We start from the raw sequence: 19,239 nt of genomic DNA, 5'->3' as shown, positions 1-19,239 counted from the left end.
AATCTTCCTGAACACAGATCCATCTTTATTTTGTACTTTGATGAAACTTAGAGCATGGAACAACCACTATAAAAATGTGTTAATACCTCATTATAAATCCTCCTGTTCTACACTAAAGTGATTTCTACCTCCAACTAATGTTTACATGGCTTTGATATTTGAAAGCTCGAGGTTGTTACTCCTGTTGCTCTGGACTGTGCTTAGACTTCAGTCTCTCTTTTTTTTTTTTTTTAATCTTTCTTCCTTTCTTAATCCCTTCCTTGCCTATAAACATTCTCACTGCTTGCTGTGCTACTTCTGTGTTACGGTTAATTAACCACAGAGGCAGAAATGTTGAACTTACTGCTGTGAATGCATCATCTTTCCTCTAGTAAAAAGGAAAGCCCAGTCTGTAGTCAGATTTCATCAGAATGCCCAGAAGCACACCATTAAAAACTGGAAATGTCTATCGACAGTTTCCTATTGGAAGTCAAATTTTAGCCTAGGGCTACCTAAGACACAAACCCCATAGTTGCATACAACCCCTTATGAACAAGCAGGTGAAGAAGGAGGGGGGGAGGACATCATCTTGTCAAGAGTTCAGCCTTTTGTACCACATTCCTGGATTTGCTTCGGGCCATGCAAAAGTTTTACTTCTTGTTGAGTAGTATGAGGCAGCACGCTCACAGCCACTCCAAATAATGCCCCAGAAAGCATACTTTACCCCCAGTTACAAGACCTGCATCAACATGCTTTCTCATGTCTCACATAACCACAACCCAACAGCTACTATAATTTACTGATTATTGCAAGGTCATGTCCTGCTGAATTTTAGAAAATCCTTTGATACTACCGATCACATTTTTTTTTGCCAGTTTTCTCTTGTTCACATATCATATCTTCCTCTGGATGAGGCCAAGAGGAAAACTAGTTTTTCTTTTTTTGGGGTGGGGTGGGGGGGCAAAACCACCCAGGCTGCCCTTAAAGAGACAGAACATCATTTATCAGCTGCAAAGACAGATTTATAAGTAGAGGGCCCCCTCTGTTCCTTTAAGGCTGCAAAACAGATGGGAAGTGAATGGACAGTCAAAGGGTCAAGAAAACACATGGGAGGTGCTGCTTGTCTGCTGTACGTATGTTCCCAGCATAAGAAAGAGGTCAAGATTGTAACTGCATGGCTGGGTGCTGGAAAGGCCTTTTCTTTAAGCTGTTACAAAGACAAATGCTGTTCCTCATCCTGCTGTCAAACTGCTATAAATATTGGTTTGTCAAGAGAGTTCCAGCAGCTAAAAGTTTTTTTTAAAAAGGCTGAGCAGGAGGATGAATCATGTGAATGATTCTTAAACAATTAGCTCATTAGTGTAATAAAAGCACTGCAGAACCCTGAGAAGTTTAAATGGAATTTATAATAGTTCATGTAGTAAATCCATGAATCATTAAAAATATACAGCCTTTAAAATGCAAGCTTGCAGAAAATAGCTAGCATACTCTTTCGTTACTAGTAGTTAGACTGAATGAAGATGCTAACTGATGCTACATCATAGTAGCTTTCCTACATTGTTACAAAATGCTTCTTATATGTATTGCAACCTATAATGAGATTTGAATTTGCAGCCAGTTTAACTGAGTTCTTTCTATAAATTCTGACTTCAAAGTATGATCACTGGAACGGGATAATTATGATACAAAAATGTTGTACATACATTTAGAAATCAGGCTTCTCCTCTCAGACGTATAAAGTTAGACATGTGCCATTATATTCACCAGAGTTACTGACAACTTTCCTACTTGCCTTAAATCCCTTTGCCACCCTGAGATAAAAGGTGTTTTAATCTGAGCAACATCTAGAATACCTGTAGTCCAGTTATCAGTTCCAGAAAGACAATGAGAAGGACAGGAACACACCATAACTATCCAAGTGCATCAGGTGAGATGCTTTCATTATTAAATAGACAAAGGTAATATTTCAATGTCCTCTCAGAAATATTTATTTTAAACCCTAGAACAAGACCAGGTGCTAAACATATTATTTTAACATCACTACTAAAATCTCCAAGGGTCAGTCAACATATCAATTTCATGGATGTGAGTTCATCAACAACTGCCTGCTGGTGACCTGGTTGAAAATCTCCTTTTGCATGGCCTTAACAGGAGAAAACATCAAGGAGCCTGTTTCCTACAAACACATATATATAGTGTACATTTTTTCTTTTCCCTGTTGTAGGTGAATTCACCTCTAAAACAGGAAAAGATCACCTCCAGAGAGAATATTTAGCCTGCTGCAGAAGCATAATAAAATCTTAGTCTTAAGAAGTCATTTTCGACAGGGGGAGGGAGGGGGGGGGGGCAGAAATCACAGCTGCCATCACTGAAGTTACTTTTATGGCAAGTATTAATATCATATGAATTATTAATCCCTGCATATCATATCTGAGCAAAGCTATCAGCTGCCTGTACAAAACAGTATCAGCTTTCCTTCAGATTAAAGATAACCAGGCAGCAGTAGAATAGAGCTTGTCTGAAATCACTTCAGCTATTTTTACAAGGTATTGGGCATTGGAACATTACTTTAGCATTACTAATAATGCTTTTTAGCACCAGAAACTGGAATTGTGCATTGTGCTGATGAAATTGTAGATTACTAATCAATGTCTTGATCTATAGCTGCCCCAGATTCACAAGTGAGACCCCTGCAGCTTAATGAAACAGCTTTGGCCACACATTTCCCCCGTCCTCAGTCGAACAGGACAGAAGCTGACTATATTTCTTGGAGCTGTCCCTGGGGCTCCTCAGGCTGGCAAGTACGAAGTCTTTCTGTCTGTGACAGAGAACATGAAAACTGAGGTATGGGGCTGAACCAAAACTGACAACTACATAGACTACTGACGTTATACAAGATACGTTTCTATGAGCTAAGCAGGACACATCAGTCCCGCTTGTCTACAGAAAAGAAACTAAATATTACCAAATCGTGACGCGAGGTCACAAACTAGTACACATTTCTATACTGTCATTAAGGTTAGCTTAACGTACAAATGATTACTGATCTGTATTAAGCTGCAAGTTTGTAAGAGTTACAGTGTCTGCAATAGCAAGGCAGGACTTGGGCACCTTTCAGTCCTCTGTCTCTACTGTAGATTTTTAATTAAAACTGTTCTAATAACTCAATCTTTCAACAGAATTTAGCTGTGCTGCTTACTGGACAGCTAGAAGGAGATTAGTAGCAGAATGACAAGGCAACCTCATAAAACAGACTCACATCTTGAATCAGACTTATTGACACAAAGATTTAATTTCAAGATCAAAACTGTTAAGCTAGAATAATGAGAACATGATGATGCTCATTATTTTGGGTGGAAATAGTGAAAAGTATAAAGGCAAACCAGAATATTACCCAATGATTCATCCAGTGATGTTAAAAAAAAACAAACCACAAACTACTCCTTATGCAGAAAGGACATATACAGCTATAAAGGTAAATTACTTATGTAAAGGCTACTGTAACCTTTAGGCTATAAAACTGTAAAGAGACGTAAACATAAGAAATAACTGATATATGCTGGTTCTCCCACCCAAATAAAGCCTACTCAGTAGTTAGATAAACAATAAATAATATGCTATCAGGACTACTCATGTGGAAGTCTCTCTAAAATATGCTGTTGGAAAAATGAAATGGTGATGAGATAAATTTTTTAGATCATCATAATAATAAACTTCATTTTGATAGTCAGAAACTTCAGTTATCATGCCCTGAAGAAAAACAGGTTGTTCTATTATTTTTGCTTAGTTTGTTATCATTTCTAGCTGAAAATATTTCCTTCCCTTTTGTTTTTATACAGACTTCCAAATTAGAAGCAAAAAGTGGAGTCCACTACAACATTATCAATGTGCAACATACAAGACACTGACTTCTGCAGCTTTTGGAAATGTGAGTGTTACACTCCACAGTTCCATACTAGTTCAAAACATACATTGATTGGTCAGTTTAAAAGTTTGCATTTATACAAATAGTAATTGCTCCCTGATGAGCACTTATTTAAATTCTGATTAATAGGTACCCTCATGAGCAATCACTAAAAACAAAATAGCATCCAATTAGATGTTTTGATCCTTGCATCATTAAGGAAATTTCAGGAAAAAAATAAATTTGGCAGACAACACCAGAATTACCCTCAAGTACGAGAGACATGGGTCTAGGGTAAGATTAACAGGCATTAAATATGTCCTTTACTCATGTAGCAGTTTATCATTATTTTTCAATGTCAACTTTAAGTGATAGGCTTCGCTTAGTCAGTGACAAATGTGCTGAACTTTGTAGGGATCCGTTTTAGAACCTGGACATCAGTGCCTAACTCTTCATCAATAACTTTAAGAAACCACAGCAGACAGACTTTGGTCATCTGGGATTCTTAAGTTAAGTAAACCATCACTCCATCACAGGAGGTTTACAAGTGATGTATGTTCTCCCTTGAGGATTACTTCCCTCTCTGAGAAGATGCAGCTTTTTAAAGCACTTTCTGCCATGACACAAAGCAGGAACTACCTTATCTGCACTTTGACACAGACCGTCCTACACATTCTTCTGGTTTTAATTCATTAGATTGACGCAGTTGCCCCAAAACTCAGAGAGGAAAAAAAAAAACCACAACAATAAAACAAAAAAACACAGAACTTAAACATTCAACCAGTGTCTTTCATGTCAAAGCACGCTTGCTTGGGTTAATTGCATAAATTATCTACATGGAATTAAAAATATGATAATCATGCAAAAACAATTAATTTGTATTCTAACAGAGTTCAACAGAACAGAGTAACAGAAGTTAGCAAATCTACTAAAAATAACGTTCAAATGCTCATGTTCAAAGGTAGTGGAAAATGAAGACACGACCACACAGACTTATTCCAAGCACATTGCCCCCTGACTTCCTGCGCCACGGAGCACCAGGACCTCTGCAGAGCTCAAAGGGAGCATGGGAGTCAGACTGCCACCAGCACACTGGTGACACCAGCACAAGCTTGAACTCATTAGACGCAGACAGCCCACAGGAGCACTTTATTTGACTGATTGAGATTTGGGCAGAAATGAATGTGCTCTAAATGATACCCAGCCTCTGGTAAGATGCAGGCCATATTAATGTCCTGGGGGGAGCTGCTGGCAGGGGACTGTGAAGATAGCAGCTACCCTGCACATGCTTATCAGAAGTTGGAGATCTGTTATATGATTCCCAGAGGGAAATGGCTTCTCTGCTTTCATCTGGTTAGAAGGACACAACATCTCCTGGTGTTATGTTCTGCGAACTCAGGATCAGACTATAACTGAGTGTTCCTCACTGCTACGACCAATTGAAAGGAGCAAAGCAAGACTGCTACCACTTCTGTGAGTTGTCTGACAACTATGAAGTAACCATATTTTTACTTATGTAGTTTCTAAAACTCCAATATTTAGGCGTTGTGGAAGAAATGACAGCACAAAATAACTGTAATTCTGCAGATTCTAATAAAACTACTCCTCCATTTGGATTTCCTAGCATGCTTTCCTCTTTCCCATGTCTGTGTGAGCAGTGGGGCCGATATCTGGGCTCTACATTCAAGTATCTTCAAAATTATACACTTTTTTCTGTATCTTGTAAACACTGAAAACCATGTTGGTTCTGAACAAGCACCTTAAGGATTGATTCAAGGGCTACTAACCATTGCCTTTTGAGCTGTTTTGTCTGCCTCTGGTTTCTAGGGGAAAACTACCTACGATATGCTTATTTGAGAGAAGACCTTTCCCCGTACAGCTGAGCTTTGTCCCCTATGAAATGCTGTGACCTTTTAAAAAAGTTGAAGCTCATAATAGAAGAGAAAATGGAAGCAAAAGCTTTAGAAAGCAAAGTCAAAGCATGATTTTAAGGAGCACATGTAATCAACATGTCATGTAGGACAGAGGTCAAATCAAAATAGTGTTGACAATCATCTCAAGGGACTGGAATTTAGTTAGGCTACAGTAATAACCATAATATAGGATTAGTTTCACACAACATTTTTATTCTGCAGCTAACAGCAATGAAAGAAAAAAACCCATAACCACAGACCAAGTCATGATCTGCAAAAAGTACTGCTCACAGATTTTATCCCCAACTTAGCACAAATGTGTAACAAAAAAGGAGACTCGCCTGTATTTAAACCAGTTTGTTACGTACAACAGACACGACAGAGCCCACTCAGCGTACCCAAATACATCACAGGAATTCCAGATCCTGAGTCAGCAACTCACATGTGGAAGTACCAAGCATAGCTAACATTAGCTTTCTAACTCCATTGAGATGACAAGTTTATTATATGCATATATGATATTAAATCATTCATGCTCAAAGTTTGCAAAAGGTTTACATTCAACACAAGAGAAAAAGTTAAGAATTTAATGCAGTGACTTTAAAGGAATGACTTTAGATATAAAACTTCTAAGTATTTTACTGTTAACACTGGTTTATTTCATTTTTTATATGTTCTAGTCTTTACAAGAAAATAGTTAAGTTCTGCAAACTGTTATATGTCATACCTTACAAATGTATGACAGAATTTAAATAAATGCCCCTAAGCTATCTTTTCTTCATGTGAGGGCTCACTGCTCAAAAGTTTCAAAAGCTTTTGTGCAGAACGAAGTCTCAGCTAGCCCATGACACCTGTACAGGTGTCAATAATACTGACAAATGAACTTGGAGGCTGACCCTTTCACATTCATACCTAGTAATTTCAGGATCAAGTTTCCACAGGCATTCCACAAGTTCCTTCCCACCTCCTGCCAATGACTCTCCCTGTGTAAATGCACATGGTTTTACTTATAATTTGATGAAGTTCTGGGTTTTCTTCTCCTTTTTTAACTTGTGAGGAAACAGGATATTGGACGAATAGTATGCTGACCTAGGAAAGATGCTTAGCATGTACTCTCCTTATATGTGTTTATCCTGTGCACATAAAAGATGCCTTTGCAACGTTCATAGTGTAGCTGTTTAAAAGGAATAAAGGAGAAGAAATAAGTGAAGATAGAACGTGTGTATTTCTTTAGGGCCTGTGAAATTTCATCTTTAGTGAAGCCAATGGCAAAGCTCCTGCCGACAGCCTGACGCTAGGATTCACGTTAAGTATTCAATGTACATGTGCACCACCTAGCATGTTTTACATGCTACTGCAATACAAATATATGTTGATTAGGTTTAGGATAAGACACTGGAAGATCCTGTTTTCTTTCCGAAATGATTAAAGCATTCAGTTCATAACTGTCTTTTAGTAACAAAGCTTACTAAACTAATACTTTCCATGCAGTTGCTAATGAGAAATGTGCAACTGAGAAAAAATTACCATCCCTTACAATCTTCATAAATCATGTTATACAAACAAACAAAAAAACCCCCAGAGTGGAAAACAAGAGGGACAAGGCTAAGCAAGTGCATCTTCCTCCCAGAGGAAAAAACTCATCATCCAAGAAACCAATGCCCACTGCCTAAGCCAGGCTCACGCATCAAAAAAGCAAGAAAAAGTAATCAGAGACAGGAGGCTGGGCACCAGCTCTGCTGCATGCTCATCCTTCCCACTCCTCCTATGAAGGCCATTCATTGCCATCTTGTGTTGAAAAGTTGTATGGCAACTTAATTACCATACAAAGTTCACACTATTGAGGAAGTTTGTTTTGGCCCTTTATATAAAAAGAGCAAGTCCAGCAGAGGGGAATTCTGGAAACAATTAGGTAATTCTGGAAAGCCTTTCACTGGGAGCTCAACATTAAAAAGAAATTGCCATGTTAAAAAGTAGTCTACAGATTAAGATTTATCCACGTGCTATCAATTTTGCATAGAACTATAGAATATTTATCCTGAAATTACTACTCTATCATTTGTGTTAAAAATGAAACAGCAGAAAAGATATTTTTAATCTTGAAATCAAATTCTTTCACCTATGTATTCATTTTTTTTTTTCCAGAAAAAAATGTATTTCCCAATACTGAAAAACATAATTGAAAAGATATAGTTCTAGGGAAGGTCTGACTTCAAAGACTTGTCTTTTATAAATAATCAACCCACTTTCACATTGCTATCAAAAAGATCCTGAAACTCAGCAAACAGATACTGATTTAACTAAGCATATAGTAAAATAGTAAGTTGTGTGAAATAAAGTTTAAAATAAAAATATTTTGTCCTTCAGCAGTGAGCACAATCAAGACGCATAAGCCAACTGTAAAGTAAATGTAATTCTTCCTCTTGCTGATGAGGCCATCCAAGAGAGGGTGAAAGACCTGGGTATGTTCTTCAACTGACAGACAACTTCAGTGGAGAACTTCTATAGAAGTAGCGCACCAGAGTTGTGATGGAGGTTGTAAACTGCATTAAAACAGGTTCCTACTAATTGCTGAATATGCCTGACATACCCAGTTAGACACTTAAGAGATGGACAGCAATTTCCTCTTGTTTCTGCATCCTCAGCAAAACAATAAGCATCTCTCAACTGTACCTACAGTTTAAAAACATGGCATGGAAAATGACTAGGCTGATTGGGCTCTGAACTGGCTGTTACTTCCCACAAAAGAACGTGAAGTCGTAGCAGATAGTCCAGTGTAGCCATCAGCTCATTGCTCAGCAGCAGGCAAAAAAGGAAATGGACTACAAGGAATTACTGTAAAAAGATCAGATTAAAAACCAGAAAACACCATAATACAACTGTATAAATCCATAATGCAGATACATTTCAAATATTGTGTGAAGTTCTGCTCTTTTATCTCAAAAAGGGTTTAGTAGAACTAAAAAAGGGGGAAATAGTGGCAAGGCTGATTGAAGCTATGAAATAATGTCCATGCAAGGAGCAACTACACAGATGAGAACTTTTCAAGCCAGGAAAAAGGAGAGCAAGTGTGAGTAGCATAAACTTCTATGAAGTCATGAGTGGCACAAAAAATGAATAGAGGAAGATTACTGAATGTTTTTCACTGTGCAAGAACTAAAGGAAAACCAAATTAAACTGGCAGGTGGCTCAAAAACAAACAAAAGGAAGTACTTTTTCCACTCAATGTGTAGTTCAACTCTGGAACTAATTGCCACAGGATGTTGCAGATGCCAAAGTTTACATGAGTTCAAAAAGCAATTAGAGAAATTCACAGGAGGGAAAAATCCCCCATGAATGCCTATTAATCACAAAGATAGTACCTCAGGATGAGGAAATCTTGGAACCACAGATTGTTAGATGCTGAGAGAGCATACCAGGCAAGTACTACTGTATGCTTAACCTGTTGTTATGCTGTTCCCTTAGTACCCATGCTTGCTCATTGCCAGGGACAGGACACTGGGATACACTGACCACAGGCCTCTCTCAGTACAGGTATTCTTATAGATTGATTGCATTTTAGGACATTTTTAAAGTAACTTTTTCCAAATCAGCTATTCATCTTCTGCTCTGCCCCTTTTTGTATCTTACGATCCTTTCTTTCAGATGGTCTCTAGTCCTAGGGCTTCTTTATTTCCATAAATTTAGTAATTTTTCACTGGTACAAGTATCATGATGATACTTATGATAAGGAGTACATTTACATTACGTTTAAAGCCTTTTTTTGAAGAAAAAGTAACCTTCCGTACATTATAAAATATGTAATTTGTTAGAAACAGTTCAAAAGATCTGTTTACACTCTTTAAAATATCTAGAATAAAACCTGAGAAGTAAACACTGAGAAGCAGCAAGACTCAGGGCCTAAAGGTCGTCAAGGAACATTCCAATATAGGGCTAAAATATCATTCAAGGCTGTAGCACACAGATAAAACCTGCTCAAATAAGTTTTGAGTCTTATACGAGCTCTCATTATGAGACTGGGTCACCCACGTTAGAAACAGTTTGACATTAACCAGTATCCTGAACAAACAATAAAACACTTCTAGTGCTTCAGCATTAAAAGACTGATGTAACAGAAGTGAGACAGTCTTGCCGTATCATCAGCATCAAGAGGCAGTGTCCCAACCTCAGGTATATAAATAATTTAGATTTGCAAGTACAGTTTCCAATCAGGAAGCAAATCCCAGCCTCATATATACAAATATAGACTTGAAATTAAAAGACCATTTGTAACCATCAGAGGAATGACATCTGGGAACATGTTTTCAGTATGAAGAGTGAACCCCAACAAGTTAACTGATTTAAAGATGGAGCTCAAGATATATGAATAAGCTGGGTTATATAAACACAGCTGCCTGTAACAGAGGGAGACTGGACTTCATGATTCAGGAGATCCCGTCCATTCCATTCCTAATTAAAATACAAATACTTTATGAATGTGGTTGTGGGAGTCAGGATTTTTTTTCCATAAGCAGAGTCCTGATCATCACTAAATGCTGTAAGACGGAAATTATTTTTATAGCCATCTGAGAGTTCAATGCTCTATGCTATCAAAGTCTGCCTCAGGAGTATAAAAAGACTGCAGCACAGAAAAGCACTCTATTCACTAAGGGAAAGGCAAAGAAATCCCTTTTTCCTGTCATTTGCCCATAAAAATTGTAACCACTTAGCAATAAAAGCATGCAGAAAGTAGAGAGAACATCACTGATTTGACTATAGAACTAAACAGTGGTAGTTTTAAAATCTTCTCATAGGTACAATAAAACAGAACATGTCATCATACATCGTTTTGTACTGAATAACAGTTATTTCCCTAGAATAATGCACGTGGGATCTGTGACCTCCTGAATCTAAAGTAATACAGCGCAGTGACGGTGTTTTCGCTACATGGTAACTTATGAAATGCATACTACAAACTTGAAGTATATATGTTAATACACAGATACCTAGGATTATAAACACACAGACAGGCTGCTCTTACAGGTCTAGTCTTAGTTTACAAAATAATGACCCCAGCTGTTACTGCTTTGAAATGAGAGGTTATTCCTGATGCTGGTGAGAAGCAAATTGGACAATGCAAACATTCCAAGTCTATTTCAGTGCAAAACAAAGATAGATTAACTTAAACATTATGTATTTGCTAGTGCTCCTTTACTTTGTTTTGAAACATGGAATATTTAAGGATAAATCAAAATCACCAAGTTTCACTGTATACCAGTATTTGCTCTGGAAAAAAATTAATATCCAGCATCAAAGCAAGAAAGCAAGCAGCACTGCTCACTAATAAAAGAATAGAACACTAAGAGAAGGAGATAACTTCTTCATTAGGTATCTGTGTCCCACTACGCAGGCTACCACTACTTCTACCTCAACATATATACAGAGGAAAAAGCCTTATTTTGTAAAACACGTTCCACCCACTCTAAAAGAATGGCTACACGGAGGTTGATACAGGGTTTCAAGAGCAGGATGTTTCGATAGAATTATGAACTCACCATAGAAATTACAGTTACACCAGCTGTTTCAGAGACCCATCAAAAAAACACAGACTATTTGTCCTAGATTCACTAAAACTCCTACTCACAATTCCAAAATATGATAGCACAATTTCCAAAGGACAAAAATTCCATAACTGATTGTGATTTTAATAACAATACTTCCAATAAGAAGATAACACTTCCAATGTAACCAAACCAGCACTATCAAAGATACATCCTTAGATTTTGAGTTTATTGTAAGCAAAACGTTTTATATGACATTTTGGATGTAAAAAATGGAAGACATAATTAATACTTGGGAAACTAACAGCAATTGAAGGTTTCTCTGTCCCAATGAAACCTGGATATCAGAACATTGCTAAATAAAAGAAGAAAGACTGACCACAGCATTTATTTATTCTGAATTAAATATCCAAAGTCATATTTTAAGAGAAAGTTAGTTTCTACATCAAACACAAAATAAAAGTCTAAGAAGAAAGGTTACTTGTGATGTCAACATGCAGATATTTATACACCTACATCAACTTCATTTAGCACAAGATTTTTTTCTTTTCACTTTTGCACAGCACTTTTTTTTCCCCTACCAGTCCAGATGTACAGATGGGGTTTAAGTGGAAGTCTCACAGAATAGCAGAATGCTGCCAAAAAGAACAACGATATATGGGCAAGAGCAAGCCCCATCAGCTAAAAGTCAGACTAAACCTTACTGGATGCGCAGGTAGACAACAGGAGTATCACCTCAGCCTGGACTGTCCCTTTAAAAAATTTCACTGTTTAAAATCTTAGTATACTAACCACAGAATCCCTTAACACTTTCTGAGTGACTCAAAGCATTAAACTACTGTAATCCTTCTGGAAGGTTAAATCTGCTAGATTTTCTTCCTTGTTAAATCTCTTAATATAATGGTCATCTCAACTTAAGCAGCACAACATATATCACATCTTCATGTCTACAGGTTTTGTTTCTGTACGCATGGTCTAAAACGAGCTGGCCAGTAACTCACAGGCATTTCCAGCTAATCTGTATTAAAAGTCAGTATTGTCTGTGGGAAGGCTGTGTATTTCACCCAATAATTAAAAAAAGATGGGATCAAAACCTGCTTACCCAGTCAAGACTGAATTACCCAGAGACAGCTGAGGTGTGGATTAACCATGTTGTACTAGAAAAACAAGAACTTCCCTTTACAATATTACTCTGTTTTAACTACATTTTTCAATATACTGATGCAATATATTTGTACCAGTGAATTTACATCTAGTGTAAATTACATTGTTTTATCACACTATAATAGCTATATCCACCTTTGAATCAGTAAGCTCTGACCATATTTAAGAAAAATTCCATTTATGGTATTAATTAAATGCTAGCACATGAATAACCAATATTGCATTAAGTGTTCTCAAGGACAGTGGTCAGAATTTGCTTCATTTCAAGCTAGTTCCAAAACACTATAGATTAGGTACTTACTGAGATCCTCTGCGAGCTGGACCCTCTTGCCAGTTAGGAGCTTCACCTTTTTTTCATTGTCCTCAGCAAAATCTTCAAGCACTTCCTTTACATTCTTCTCCAAGCGCCTTACTGTAAAAAAAACCAAACCAAAACAAAAACTCAAAACAACAAATTAAGCAAGAAAAAGTGAGTGGTAACACTTTTGCACCTGTAATGACCTAAGGACGAAATTTTGGGAAGGTCTGTGGGAGATGTAGTATATGTTACCAGACTAATCTCGTTGGAGAAAAAGCAAACTTCTGAACACATAAGCCCCTTGTTTGGGCCATTAAGACAGGAAATTCTCTGGGAAAGATGTTTAAATTTCAAAGCATATTTTCTCTCCTAATTAAATTATTATTGGATGACTTTTTTTTAGGAGGAGATAAAAATATTTGTAGATTGCTTTGCTGTCTATTAAATTCAGCAGTTTCTTTGTTGAGACTGAGTGTGGCCAAGTCAATTACAGGTGAAAGACGGATGAAGAAGTTAATGATGACAGCAGAGTGTGGTATTGAAGGACTGATGACATACAGAGGGGTGTTGCTGTAGATACAAGGCTAAAAAGAATCAAAAGCTCTTTAAAGGAGTATTATGCCCATCTTAACACTCATATCCTTACCCTTCATACTTAGAGGGAGTACCTCCTAATGAAACTTCCTAATTTTCAGCCCAGCAGTTGTCAAGGAGGCAGGTGGTTTGAAGAGACAGGACCTAGCTTTCTACATTTAGGGGCAATTTCTTCTCTATAGAGGGTAACTTGCATCACATGACAAGGTTCAAACTTTCTACCTGCACCTTGTTCAAGAAGCAGGTTGAAAACTATTTTACAGATTAAAGGTCGTTATTAGTAGTTGTACCATGGCGCTAGCCGATCGCTACATAAATGATGCTTTGTAAGGAACCTGCTAGTCTAGATACTACATAGCACATTTTGCATGGCTTTAAGAGAATCCATTTGAATTTATTTTTTATATCAAACATTTTTAAATTAAAATCTACAGCCAGATTTACCTAAGAAAAGAGAATATAGTCACTATTTATTGAAATTCTTTCTGCCTGGAAAAAGGTATTGACAACTGGCATCACGTAAGCTGAAAATATTTTAAACTGGAGAGTGTCTTAATATTGGACATTCTATTTACATTAAATCCTTTAATGTAAATAGAATGTCGAATTCTATTTACTCTACATCTTCTAATTACCTAACCAGGACATAAGAATCAGCCAGCCATGCTAAGCATGAAAGGAACACATAGCTAGAGGAACACTAGAAAATTTCTAAACAATTTTTTGTTTCAAACACCTCAATTCATTACGAGCCTTACCTTCAGTGTTAGTAAGCTGCTGCCTCAGCGTATTTGCTGTAATTGCCAGCATTCTCTGTATTCGCCAGAAGAGGACAATATCATTACATTCGAGCTGAAACGAGGGAAGTTGTAGTGTCAGACCTCTGATGTTCAGTGAACATCCTACACTTGCAAGAATCTCTTGACACTTTTAGAGGCAACTGTGAACTCACGTATACATATCCTGATCTTACACAAAAACCCCACAGAATAACTGCTGTAAGTAATAAGGAAACACTAAAAATACTTCTCAAGAACCGCATCAGCCCTACTTAATACACTGCACCACCTTTACATCTATTATTTTAAACAGAAAGAGCCATATCAAGAGAAATCATGGAAAACCAATTTGTACACGCTATATGCAGACTGGTGAGTATAACCTAATGCTCAGTGAAACACCACACTTGTTCACAGCAAACATTGAAAGACAACAGCTGAACTCTGTGTTGTGACTCCCTGTCTGACAAATGCTTCTGAAGACAGTGTTGGGCCAAGGGCTGTATTTATTAACAGAAGAGGCAGTTTCTACACCTGCAATGATGGTGGGAGGGAGCACTAACTTCACATTACGACACCTTAAAAAGACAGGAACAGGAGTTTAAGCATCACAGAGAGGCAGCTCTCAACTATATTATCTCATTCTCTCTTATCTCTTACAGGCAAAGGTGTTTCTAGAGTAGTAAAGATTTCTGGCTCCATGAAGATCATTGTTTCTCATTAAGAAGAAAAACAAAACTCTACAGAAAGTGAGGAGCTCTACCTTTCAAGTAATTTCTTTTTGATTTAAAATATAACAGTAAGAAAACTGTATATTCTTTTCTTTGTGCAACTGCGTGCATACTGTCATTTGTTGCACAAGCTTGGGTTTACAAAACTGGAAAGTCATTTAAAAGATCTGTTTGTAAGCTCCATAGTTGTGGTTTTGTTTTTTTTTTTTCTGTTGATCACATGTGGTTCCAAGCATTAACTCTAAACACTTATTCATCATCCTTATCCCATAAAAACCCCTTACTTGATGTTTTCTGAATTTTTCGTATCAGTGAGGTAAATAAATACCAATGGGAAAGTAGGAGAAATGAATACCAACAAGATAGCAATAGCTGTACAATACTGTTCTTAGCAGTGTATTTTCAATACAGATTGGTAAGTAACAGATGTTTAGGTCATGGCTGATACCTAGTGGTCATTTTATATAATTACCACCAGCATTGCATTTTTTCAGTTACAAGCCTCATGTAAAACATATCTAAGATCACCAGCTATCTCAAGGCAAAGGATATAAAAGAAAGGTTAGGCTAAAGTATTTGTAGATTTTTTTTTTTTTTTTCCAACTGAGATTGAAATTTTAAGGCAAAACACCAGTGTATAGCCGTTCTTCAATTTACCTCCGAGTCCACAAAATGCCTCTGGTAATAATAGAAGCCTCTTCGACACAAATTGCAGTGGTTCAAAGCAGTCTTCAGGAAATATCTTCTATAAATTTGGTGCCATGTGTCTTTAATCTAGGAAAACAGTACTTAAATTTGACTAAATACATACACTCAGTATCGTGCATAGTTTAATGATCACATTTAATTTTAAAATACAACTCCAAATTCCACTACCGCTGTCACGTAATATATGTTTAAATATTTCTGAGCAATTGTCTGCAACTGGGATACAATTAATGTGTTAGTTACATCTGGCAAACATTACAGATGCTTGTCAATTTAAAAATCTACTCTTCCATGCTTGTAACATAACTGAATGCCTAACAATACTGTCTGCAGCCAAAATACATTTAAATTACATACCACAAAGCAGGACAAATTGTTCTGCTCTTGGCATGATGTAATCTTTACATTAACACTGAGAATACATTTTTGAGTGGTACCCATTAATTTATCAATTCAACCAGATTAAAGCATAAAGAAATATTTAATAGGTCTTATGTAAACAAACATTTGTAACTTTTCTTGATTAGGCTTATTTATGTTCCAGTTCTTCAAAATTAAATATATATATAGATATGGCTCTTAAAAAAACCCCATAAAATAAAATTAAGAAAATCAGTTGCTTAGCTAGAAAGGAAACTCAATTTGCACTCAGTCTCCCCATGCAGAGGATGTGGCTCACTACTCTGACCTTTACAAAAAGGTAAGTGCTGTATAAGAAAGGGGCAGCAGATATTTAAACAACTCTTCTACCTTGAATAAGTACATGTATTAATGTTGAAAAGTTTGAATTCTCATTTATTTAAAATCTTACATTTAATTAGATAAAAGGTCTAATTATGGTTAAGAGCCTTACACTGCAATGAGATAAATCATTTTCCAGAACATTCTAAATGTACAATACATTCCCTCAGGGCACTCTAAAAAACCCTGCCTCTTTCCAAGTATTTTTACAAAATATCTTTCTCTTCAATGTACCTACGAACTTCAAACTGCAAGTACAACCACACTGAAAGCTCAGGAATGGACAATATGTTTTTATTGCATCTTGCTCACAAAGGCCTTGATTCCACTATCTAATGTCTAAGCAATAATTTTAAACAAGCCTTGTCATAATGCAGGCAAGAATATCTGCTCAGCAGATTCTGATTTCAGTCTAGACTGACAGATTCCAAAGCATTGTACTGCATTTGTCTGACAGCCAACAGAAGTGTGTGAATTGCGTGCAAGCAGTCATTTAGCAATTCATTTGGAAACATCTGGATTACAAATTCAGTGTTTAGATGGAGTCTTTTGTACGCTGTCTAGAAAGAACGTTCAAATGTTCACAGGGGGCTTCCATATGTTTTGTTACAATTCTGCATCTTACCAGACATGGGTCCACTGTTATTCCTCTTGCTTCAAGATTCTTTCTGACAGTTGTCACTTCATCATTTGCCAGATAAGCTGCATGTTCTTCATTGCATTTGATTAATTTCTCAAGTTCATTTTTTGTTTCGTTACGAATATTCTAGGATAAGAACGATTAGTTAGAATTAATTATCATAGACTCCGAGATCATCAGCACCTCCTCAATGAACAGTCTACCTGCTTAATAAGCCAGAACAAAAATACCTTTGACACTATTAACTATTACATTTAAATGACTCAAAAGGGTATTTGTGCGAAGAGATCTCAAATATCGTATTTTTAAATGGATAATCCACCGACAATTTTTCCTATTTTTTTCTTTTCATTATGCACAGAAATGCAGAAAAGAAAGAGAAGGGTGGAAAAAAAAATTATAGGTGTTAGCCTCCTTTCCTCTCCATGAACATCTGCTAGTGGCATTCACATTCACATATCACCTGTGACACTGACAAGTACTGTAATTTTGCCTAACAGATAGCAAGAACTCTCCATGGATTCACACCTTAATTTGCTGTTCATTAAACTCCAGTAAGACAGGTTGAAGTCACTGACTTTCTCCCACACCTGGCTGCATACAGTTGACTGTAAAACTTCTTCCTCTGAAACAATTACTTTCTACTGTATTATTTTAAACTCTGCTTACTTCTTTAAAGTATGATTCAGTATGAGAAATATCTAGAAAAAGTAACATAAAAAGCCCATCATCTTTGGGCACTGAATGGAAGGTGCTATTGAAATTCAAAAGAAATTTCCAAAAGCTATGAGCAAATGAGAAGACAGGTTATAATGAAAACAGTCAATCAGAAGATACAACTGTGACTAGAAAGCTAGTGATAATGCTATCACAAACTAGCTAATGAACTACAAAGTCTTTACTTTTTTTTCCTTTTACCTGTTCTTTGGTGCGGCCTATCCAGTATAACCACCTTTTTTTCCAGTCTGGACCCACCATATCTTCAATAACAGATTCAGCTAAGAAAGAAAACATGATATTAAGTATCACTCAAAATATAAGTAACCAGCCAATTTTATAGTTCTAAAATTAAGTACAAGGTCAAGAATGGACATTTTACGCCTAAGAACAGAAGATACGCCATACTGAGTCAAGTCCGATGTCTTTTACTTGAAGCAACAGTTGATGTCTTTTACTAAAATTTAAAAACGACTGCCAAACGGCTGATACTTCGAGGAAGTATATAAAAAAACATAACATCCCTCCACTGAGATGGCCCTCCAGATTCCAAATCAGGTATTTAAAAAAAGTTACCTTGTTGCAACGTGCATCAAAACTAATTATGCTTGATAACCATAAATGGATCAACTACTTTCCCCTGAAATTATCATATTCTTCTACCTGTGTGTTTGCACCATTTTTTGACTCTACAGAACTCCTTTACTTATCTTTCAGTTGCCTCATTGCAAGAGCAAGAGCACTAGCTTTTGAGGCTGTATATTGCTAAATATTTCTATCAGTATCAGCACCATTTTAAATTGTCACCACTATCTCAGTTGTGAGATATATATATATATATATATATACAAAAGCTTGCATTGCAGTGAAGTGAACTAGATCCGGAAACTGGCCCAGATTAAAAAGCACACAGGAATGGAATACATCACACAACTCACTGTCTTTGAGACGACTTTGGAGCGTCTCTTCCATAAAATGAATAGCTGCATCCCACTGCTGTTTATCAGATATTGACCGATCTTCTAAGGCATTGTGCTGGATCACTCGCTGCAATACAGAACGATGTTTTAGCATACAATAAATCATTTATTCGGGAGTTGGTAAAAAAGATTTCCAACATTCTCTTCAGTTTTTGATGTCTATAAAAGCAGCATGTATTGGGCACACAGGATTTATCCAAGAGGCACCTTTTCAAAGCACTGCTAAAAATATCTTCTTGTGTCTTTAATCTGACTCTCTTCTATAGCCTAGCATTAACAATGGAAAAAATACATCAAACAATAAGAAATCCTTCCAGATTACAGAATCTGTAAAGATGGTAATGAAATGCTGTTATTTTATGTGGCTATATTTAACAGAACATATCAGCTGATGCTATACAATTCTCACAAGGCAGTCCTTGGGCAGTCAGTGGATTATGGAAGACTTTTTCCTGAACCAACCCAAACAATTTTATTAGATGTTATTTAAGGCAATAATTAACAAAAGGTAATAATAAAATGAATTGAGAAACACTGAATTAAAACATACA

The 19,239-nt window shown here is 36.6% G+C and overlaps 1 protein-coding gene across 1 annotated transcript in view; it reads right to left on the bottom strand.

Moving 5' to 3' along the window:
• OPA1 (OPA1 mitochondrial dynamin like GTPase) overlaps window positions 1-19,239 on the bottom strand; it is a 58,584-nt gene that overhangs the window by 7,220 nt on the left and 32,125 nt on the right. Inside the window, 6 exon segments of the mRNA XM_068405921.1 lie at window positions 12,802-12,912; window positions 14,151-14,244; window positions 15,560-15,676; window positions 16,977-17,117; window positions 17,910-17,989; window positions 18,647-18,755. Of these exon segments, the coding sequence (XP_068262022.1) occupies window positions 12,802-12,912; window positions 14,151-14,244; window positions 15,560-15,676; window positions 16,977-17,117; window positions 17,910-17,989; window positions 18,647-18,755 (652 nt within the window).

The sequence above is a fragment of the Nyctibius grandis genome, chromosome 8 (assembly GCF_013368605.1).
Source record: "Nyctibius grandis isolate bNycGra1 chromosome 8, bNycGra1.pri, whole genome shotgun sequence".
NCBI lineage: Eukaryota > Metazoa > Chordata > Aves > Nyctibiiformes > Nyctibiidae > Nyctibius > Nyctibius grandis.
Note: the sequence above shows the minus strand (reverse complement) of the source record. Positions and strands in the feature narration are given on the sequence as shown.